Genomic DNA, 9,305 nt, shown 5'->3' on the forward strand with positions numbered 1-9,305 from the left:
TCTTCTTCTTCTTCTTCTTCTTCTTCTTCTTCTTCTTCTTCTTCTTCTTCTTTTGGTTTTTCGAGACAGGGTTTCTCTGTATAGCCCTGGCTGTCCTGAAACTCACTTTGGAGACCAGGCTGGCCTCGAACTCAGAAATCTGCCTGCCTCTGCCTCCCGAGTGCTGGGATTAAAGGTGTGCGCCACCACGCCTGGCTCCCTTCTTCTTTGAATGTACTATATCACAGGAAAGAGTTTTGTATCTTGACCCCAGATAAGAAACATTTTTGGGGGGTGGGACTAAAGAGATGGCTCAGTCGCTAAGAGCACGAGCTGCTTTCCAGGGGACCTGTTGTGGTTTCCAGCATCTACATAGTGGCTCAAAACCATCTCTACTTTGGGTCTAGCCAATCCCATGCCTTCTACTGGCTTCTACAAGTATCAGGCACACATATGGTACATATACTTAAATGTAAATGAAGTGCGAATAAAATAAATGAAGTCTTTTTAAAATGCATTTGCACCCCTTTGCATTCCAAGATTAAATTCAACTTGATCATGTTGTATAATCCAATTAATGTGCTGTTGAACTTAGGTAACTCGTATTGAAGAATCATGCATATTTATTAGAAATATTTGCTTGTAGTTTTCTTTTGGTTTTGGCATCAAGATAGTGCTGGCCTTATAAAATGGGTTTGGAGGCTCTTCCTCCTCTTCACCTTATATTTTCTAAGAATTTGCAAACTTCTGATGCTTTTCCTTTGTATGCTTGGCACAATTTCAAAAGCTCTCCAGCTCAGGAGCATACCTCCGACCTCTCCTTTGTTCTTAAGGATCCAGAGTATGCAGGAACAGAGGAGACAAAGGCCACCTCTAAACTGTCCCTTTCTTTTCTTTTCCTTTCAGTGGAGAAGTAGCAGGTGAGATACCTACCCCGATCTGTGGCAGCCTGGCAGTGGGGGATGGGCTGCCAGGGCACAACATACTAGCTGTTCCTCTTTGTTTCCACGTGTTCTTGACTTCCCACCTGTCTGGACTGTCACGTCTTCTTGGTTGGCTTATAGAGTTCCATGCAGGCTTTCAGGCTGTTCGTTATTGTTCAGTTGGCATGTCTGTCAGGCTCTAGGCTCAGTATTCGCATGCCAGTCTCTCACCAATATCAGTCTGTCCTTCTGACTGGAACGGATTACTAACACATGCATATGTTTAGCCAATTCAATGCTCAGAGTAAAGCCAAACCATTCTTTAAATTGAGAATCAAGGGGTTTTTGTTTGTTTGTTTTTAACTAGTTTAGTTTTTAATTCACAGTGAGTCTGGATATACGTTATTTATTCATATTAAAACATATTGAAAACCTAATTGACTTGTCTATGTCTAGGATTAACCTTGGGATACAGTTGTTTTATGTGTTTCTGCTGGTAAGTTGTCCCATCTATGTGTACATGGTTGGTTTATTTTGCATAGAGCATATCAAAACTCAGCATGACCAACTCCAGGCCAGAGTCCCTGTCACTCGTTTCACACTTGGCTCCTTTACGTGGTCTGATAGGTCCATGATAGGTCAAAAAGAACACATGAGGGCTGGAGAGATGGCTCAGTGGTTAAGAGCACTGACTGCTCTTCCAAAGGTCCTGAGTTCAAATCCCAGCAACCACATGGTGGCTCACAACCATCTCTAATGAAATCTGCCGCCCTCTTCTGGAGTGTCTGAAGACAGCCACAGTGTACTTACATATAATAAATAAATATTTAAAAAAAAAAAAAAAGAACACATGATTTCTTTGTTTTCGGACCCATTTATACAATGGACATTTCTAGTTGTGTGTTTATATTAAATTATTAAGAGTATACATTTAACTTCAGATAGATCTGAATACATTTTCACACATGCCACTATTAATGGTCCAGTTTTGTACTTTGTTCTATGAAATGTTATTCTTCCTCATGAACCACATAGGCCTTATTCTCTAATGAATAGTGTACATGAAAATATTTCTCAGTAAAAAGTTTGTCTTGTTTTGTGCCTTTACAGGTAGTGTGATTAGCAATGTCCTATCGTCCTTGCGGGACGTTCTTATTGGTGTGCTGGTAGGAATTGTTATGGGAGTTTTTGTTCAGTATTTTCCAAGTGAAGATCAGGTAAATAATAATAACTTACATGGTGTGTAGAATGTTAGTGCAATAATCAGCTTCCTGTTGCTATAATGAACTCCCCGGGTGCTTAATCTGTAACACGCAAGGTTTGGGAAGCTGCAGTCTGCTATGGACCTACCCCATCACCCTGGCAAGTGGACCTTTGCAGCATACTGGAACACAACCAAAACAGGGAGGGGCTGGAACCCAACAACTTGCTTTAGGCTTCCCTGGCTTCCAGAGGTCTCACCGTGCCCTGTACCACCACTCCAATCAAACTTGTAACACGAGGGCTTTTGGGGGCACAGACCACATCCGAGCTACAGCATGGGTGTCGTAGAGAACTTCCTGAGACGACTTTAGAAAGGACTGTGAAATGTGAGGTTCCGTACTTCAGACTCCTCCAGAGCTGCCCTGGTGCCTACTGTCTGCCTAAAACAGAGCCTAAAAGTGGTTGTTTCCAAGCATTCTTAGTCAATGTCACTGTGTCCTGATCTGGCAAATTAAACTACTGAGAACAGTGAAAAATGATTGCCATCTTCCTTCCACTGACCCTCATTTCCCTTCCATCCATCCACATTTCCCTTCCACCATCCAAATTTTCACTAAGACAGCCATTGATGCTTGACAGTTTTGTGAGTCTTTTTTCCCAATATTTTTTCTCAAACATCTTTGAAATAGAGATAAGTTCCCATTTATTCTTCCATATTTTCTGATTTAGATTTGCCTCCATCCTCTTTGACGGGGGTTTTAGACCAGGTCGTGGGTGGTGTTGGTGGTAATTTTGAGACAGAATCACTGTACAGCTGAGTCTGGTTTTGAACTCAACAGTTGTCATTTTCCTGCCTCAGCTTGTAATTTGATAATTTGCATCAAAGTTACCAAATCTTTTAAGTAAAGAAATCTTGTAATCCTTATTTTTAATAACGCACTGTTGGAGGAACTGTTTTCCTCACTTTTCAAGTAAAGTCTGGTAAGCATTTTGCTGTTGGTGTCAGAGCTGTGTAAAGGGTAAAAGTCTCATACAGGATGAATTATTACGTGGTTCTGCGTCTGCCAGAAGTTTTGATGGAAAATCAATTCAACAATTTGACTATTTGATATAACCTTTACAAATATTGTAGCAAAGGGTAAAAAAAAGAAAGATAATGGCACATCTTATATGTTTGATGTAAAACAACTTCTAAATGTGTATTTCTAGGAGAGACTTACGCAGAGGCGAGCCTTCCTAGTTCTGAGTATGTGTATTTCTGCTGTCTTAGGCTGCCAGCACATTGGCTTACATGGATCTGGAGGACTAGTCACACTAGTATTGTCGTTCATGGCAGCAAAAAAATGGGCTAAAGAGAAGGTGAGGGGTTTTTTATTTGTTTGTTTGTTTGGTTGGTTTTTTTAAAGACAAAATAGCTGAAATTTGAAATATATAATGGGTATTCAGGAAGTCACCTCCATCTGGTCGGAAGATGTCCCACTTCCTCCAGGAAGTAAAGTGCAGGGATGGAGGAGTTAGGGTTGCAGGCAGCCACTCTGAACTACAGGTAAATGCAGTCGGAAGCTGTGATCCCACACCAAGGTTTTCCCCAAGTGTTTTGTGACTTGATCATGCGGCTCTTATGAATTATCTTAGTCTTCAAATTTTTAGTTCTACAATTCATCCATGAAAACATGTTCCTAAATTTTACTATATCTCTACCCCAAACTACCTTGGTTTGTTTTGGTTTTGTTTTTTTTATTCTATTATATTACTTAGTATTTAAGTCAGCCAACGGGGAAATCTTCACAGGCTATTCACTATTTATCTTTGGCTTTCCTTTCATTAGATGAACTTGTTTAATTTATGCTTCATTATTATTTTGACCTCCACAACCATCATCACATTCATTTATGGGAAGGGGCATGGAAGTCAGAGGACAATGTACAGAAGTCACTTGTTTCTTTCCAGTGGGTGGGTCCTGGGACTCAAAGCCAGGTTGCAAGCTTTGTGGCAGGCAGCTATACCCACTGAGACAGTTTACCCACCCAACTGATGGCATAAAAACAGTGGTACAAAAGAGGGAACATATTTATAAAGATCAAAGCACAGATGAATGCAAAAGTCCCTACCCCCTAAATAATATTCAGCTTATTCCCATAAATAGACCATTTTACGCAATACTATGTGTGTGTGTGTGTATACACACACACATATATTTCATTTTTAAAATAAAAATATTATGGCTGTGAACAGATTTCTTCATGTATCTTTTTCATATATACAAGCATTGTGTAGGAATGGACTCCTAGAAATGGAATTTCTGGGTTTAAAAAAAGTCTTTATTTTGACAGATACTACAAATTATCACTTGGGAAGACTTTCGGTATTTATACTCCAGTCAACAGAATGGGAGAGTTATTAAGAGCAACTTTGAAATGGCCGACATGTCTTGGATAGCAGGCCTATGAAAGTGCCAGCGTATTTTCTTCCTGCCTGCTCATGACCTATCTAACTTCAGTGTCATGGGCTGGGGCTCCAGAATTGTCATTAGGGTGCTTGCCTGCCCTTGAAAGCTCAGGTGGTTGCCTGAGCTGTGCCTGTTCTCATCCTACATGCCATGTCTCCACCCATAGGACTCGCTCTGAGTATTACTAGGTCTCTAAAGACTTTCTTTTCTGGAACACAATGATGAGATGACACTACATACTGTATAGCTGTGTGCACATCCTTAACCAAACAAAACACATGATTCAATTTTCAAAAGTTAGGTTTTAACCTTTTCCTAAAAAAATGAAGTATCATCAGTTTATTATTTTTTTAAAAAGATTTATTTATTTTATATATGTGAGTAGTACACTGTCAACTGTTTTCAGACACACCAGAAGAGGGCATTAGATCTCATTTCAGATGGTTGTGAGCCACCATGTGGTTGCTGGGAATTGAATTCAAGACCTCTGGAGCAGTCAGTGCCCTTAACCACTGAGTTACCTCACCTGACCCAGTTTACTAAGTTTTAAAAGTTTCTGAAATGCAGCTAAATTTATGCCTACAATAATCCAAAAAAAGGAAAAAATGTAAAAACTCTGAAGTACAGTAATCTTTACATGCTATAAGAACTAAAGCATATTTCTCTTTCCTCTAGATTGGAATCCAAAAAATTGTTGCAAACACGTGGAATATTTTTCAGCCACTTCTTTTTGGCTTAGTGGGAACAGAAGTATCTGTTGAATCCCTTGAATCAAAAACTATTGGTAAGACTGCATAAAGCACGGAAGGTTGAAAATTCAAGATTTTAAAAATGATGACGACTTTATTTTTGTTTATACCGTGTATTTGAGGAGCGTTAAAGACCCTCAAAGATGACCTTGAGCACATTTCCTCTTTCTTTTCCCCCACCTTGCGCATTTCTTGGTCAAAGGCATGTGATCCCTATCTCGCATGTGATCCCTAGAGAGCGTCTACAGGACACACTGGACACTGCCAGGTGCTTCCGATTGCATTCCTTTAAACACATTCCATCGAGTGGACAGAATGACATGTCTCAGTCCTTCTCACGATTCCCCCAGCACGACCTCATCTAAGACTTTAGACAGAAGCCTCCGCAGAGGCTAGGGGATGGCTTGGCCGGTAAATTACTAGTCATGCCATCCTTAGGACTTGGCTTGATCGATCCCCAGCACTCACATCAGAGGCAGTCTCAGCCACCCTGGGAGGACAGACAGGATCCCTGAGGCTTGCCAGTATAGTCAAGGAGTAAGTCTCACAGAGAAGCCATAGAGGGAGACAGGACAGACCTCAGGCTGAGTAAGTGCACACGCACACCCCAGCACACCCCTACACCTCTACACGCACACCCTACACCCCTCATCTTTATTTTATACTTATTAAAATTACCGTTTTAATTAAAAATAGATATAATGAAGCAACAGCCTCAAAATATTTTCAGAAATATTAGAATTCAGAGAAATTCCTCTCTCGTTGCAAAAATAGCTTTTCTTTTTACATTTGTTTGTGTGTTATAGGCATGTGCCTTGCTACCTTGGGTTTGGCACTATTTGTTCGAATTTTATCCACTTTTGTACTGATGTCTTTTGCTAACTTCCGTTTTAAGGAGAAAGTGTTTATTGCTTTATCATGGATCCCTAAAGCTACAGTCCAGGTAGGAACATACTGTCATTATAAGAATTTTAGTTTTGACAAGTTTTAAAAGTTCTAAATGAAAAATATTTCTAGAATCACAACTTATCCTCTAATTTACCTAACTTTTGTCATGTTTGGTTCTTTACATTTTCAAACCCTGAGCTAGAGAGAATGCTCAAGGGGAAAGAGTGTTACTAAGCAAGTCTAGAAGCTGAATGTCGGTCCCCATCACCTACATGAAAAATGGCTTCGCTTCAGAGCCTGTGATCTCAGTGCTGGGTGTGGAGAAGGAAGGGCAGGGACAGAGGTGATACGAGGATTAATGTGGCTTGGCAGCCTCCAGCACATCGGTAAAACTTGTTTCCCAGGAATAAGGCAGAGAGTGACAGAGAAGCATGGTTGATGTCATCTGTCCTCCCCATGTGCACAAACATTCATACACATGTACACACACATACTCATGCACACATACATGTATACACATGCACGCACATACACACATGTATACACATGTAACATGTGTATATATACATACACACATGAACATGTTTGTACATGTATGCACACGTGTACACACATGTAACATGTACACACGTGCACACTTAATACAAAATTTTAAAAGGTTTATTTTTAAAGCAATTACTCTGAAATTGAGAAGAAAATAACAATCTCTAAATTTTATGAAAATGCTTTCTTTTTCTACTTCCCTAAAGTATAAAATAAACAAGGTGTGGGGGCATATACTTTTATTCCACCCCTGGAAGGCAGAGGCAGGCAGATCACTGTAAGCTCCAGGACAGCCTGGTCTATGTGGCATGTTCTAGGACTGCCAGGGCTGCATATATAGACCCTATCTTAAAACAAACAAAAAGTTTAAAATTAAATAAGTATATATCATAATATATGACTTTTTTTATTTTACTGGCTGCTACAGAGATAAGTGTTAGGACTCTGGAGACACATTGGTTTTTGTAAGTACATCTTTGCACATCCTGATACTCCCTCCAGCACACAAGCACATAGAGATACTTGGTTTTATGTTACATGTCTTTGGGGTCATTTTATTTGTTTCCTTTTTCATTTCCCCTACTGCTTGTCATCATACCTGATAGAAAGAACGTTGTCTTAGTTAAGGTTTCTGTTTATGACCAAAAGCAGCTCTGGGAGGAAAGGGTTATTTCATCTTGGACTTCGATGTCACAGACCTCATCATGGGAAGTCAGCACAGGAACTTGGGGCAGGGCCCAAAGCAAAGGTCATGGAGAATCAATGTTGCTTACTGGCTTGCTTTCCATAAACCATTCAAGACTACCGATGGATCCCGGGGTAGCACCTCCCACAGTGGGCTGGGCCCTCCCCCTCCTACATCATTCATTAATCAAGAAAATGCTGTGCAGACTTGCCCACAGTCGCTATGATAGCAACATTTTCTCAATTGAGGTTCTTCTTCCCAACACTCTAACTTGTGTCAAGTTGAGAAACAAACAGCCTAGCCAGGACAGAGGTTACGGTGCCCTGCATGCCTACACAAACAAATGACTGAATCAGTGAGGACTGTAGTTCTGTCATCCAATTCTGCAATATCTGTCCTAATATTAAGCAGTATTGTTACTTATTGTTCAACTGTTAACACAGCAGCATAAGACCTTGCTTTCCTGGGATTTTTTTTTTCTTCTCCATTTTGCTGTTACAAAATAGAAGCTTGTACATTTCTGTGAAACCCAAAATGATTAGAGTTAGAACTCAAGGCATTAAGGCCAGACTTGGTGTTGAATGCTCTGTTGCTTGCTCGGTCATTAGCTGGTTACCCCTCCATCTCTCAGCAGCTCATTGAGTTGCCCACTTTATATAAGGGGCTATGACCATAGTTACTAAAAGGCGGTATGGTGGGAGTGGGTGAAAGAATTCCTATAAAACTCTCAGCATAATTTCTGGCATATAGTGCTGATCCACAAGCAATATTATAGTTATTTTATCTTACCTTTAAGTCACAAACAGTAATAACCTGTTTTATTCTAGGAAACAATCGGTCTATAAAAAGAATGCCTATCTGTCTGTTTGTTACACCTACTTCCAGTGATACATGGTGGTTTCATACATTTCGTTATTTCCTAAAGCAGGCAAGGCGAGAAGCAAGCAGTTGTGCAGAAGAGCCCCACCCCCACCCCCCCAGCTTGCAGCTGCTCATTCTGCTTCTCCTTGTCCCCTGTGCTCTGTGCAAATGTTAAGAACTGGAAAAAACAATGTATCAATTTTTTTTTCAAACTCAAGATCTTACACATGGTAGGAAAGTGCTCTACCACTAAACTATACCACCAGCCAACATTTTTACACAAGTAGAGGCATGTGTTCCGCATATGAGTTAGAACAAATGTTTTAAATTTAACACTTCTGCCTGCTTCTCCCCATTCTGATTTGTTCAGGACGCTTTCTTCTAGATAGATTTGCTAGGAAGGATATACAATTATGACTAAATGATACAAATTACCCTGTATTTTTTTTCTTTCCAGTACTTTATCACTCAGTTTCATTGTGTGCATCTATAGCAGCCATTTACTTTTATCAAGTGTTGACTCTGAGCAACATTTTTTCCCCTGTGTCATCCCCAACCGCAGGCTGTCTTAGGTCCTCTGGCTCTAGAAACAGCGAGGGTCATGGCACCCCACTTGGAAGGATATGCGAAGGCTGTGATGACAGTTGCCTTCCTAGCCATCCTGATTACAGCTCCGAATGGAGCCCTTCTCATCGGCATACTGGGACCCAAAATCCTTGAACAGGGTGAGGTGATATTCCCTTTAAAGGTGGAGCTCTCGCACTTCCATCATTAAAAAGCTTGCTGTCATCACCTGCTATGTCTCATGATTTATCTCACATGACCAAAAAAAAAAAAAAGTTACAGTACAGAAGTTTAAAGATTGTTTGTAAAACCCAGGATTCACTAAACACAATTTCTCTACAGGGCTTTCCTCTGGTTTTTGGTTCAAAGTAAATTTAAGAAAAACAGTCAACCACAGTGTTCCTTCAGTTTAGTATCTGCATAGTTCAAGAATCAAGTCAGTCAGCAAATACCCTAGAAAA

General features: G+C 40.3%; 1 protein-coding gene across 1 annotated transcript in view; it reads left to right on the forward strand.

Moving 5' to 3' along the window:
• The window catches only part of Slc9b1 (solute carrier family 9 member B1), a 41,156-nt gene extending 32,101 nt beyond the window's left edge, over positions 1-9,055 (forward strand). Inside the window, exons 10-14 of the mRNA XM_021196970.2 lie at positions 2,013-2,119; positions 3,315-3,464; positions 5,230-5,338; positions 6,110-6,246; positions 8,843-9,055. Coding sequence (XP_021052629.1) covers positions 2,013-2,119; positions 3,315-3,464; positions 5,230-5,338; positions 6,110-6,246; positions 8,843-9,055 — 716 coding nt within the window. The remainder of the gene's footprint in view (positions 1-2,012; positions 2,120-3,314; positions 3,465-5,229; positions 5,339-6,109; positions 6,247-8,842) is intronic.
• The last annotated feature ends 250 nt before the right edge of the window (positions 9,056-9,305 follow it).

The sequence above is a fragment of the Mus pahari genome, chromosome 4, assembly GCF_900095145.1.
Source record: "Mus pahari chromosome 4, PAHARI_EIJ_v1.1, whole genome shotgun sequence".
NCBI lineage: Eukaryota > Metazoa > Chordata > Mammalia > Rodentia > Muridae > Mus > Mus pahari.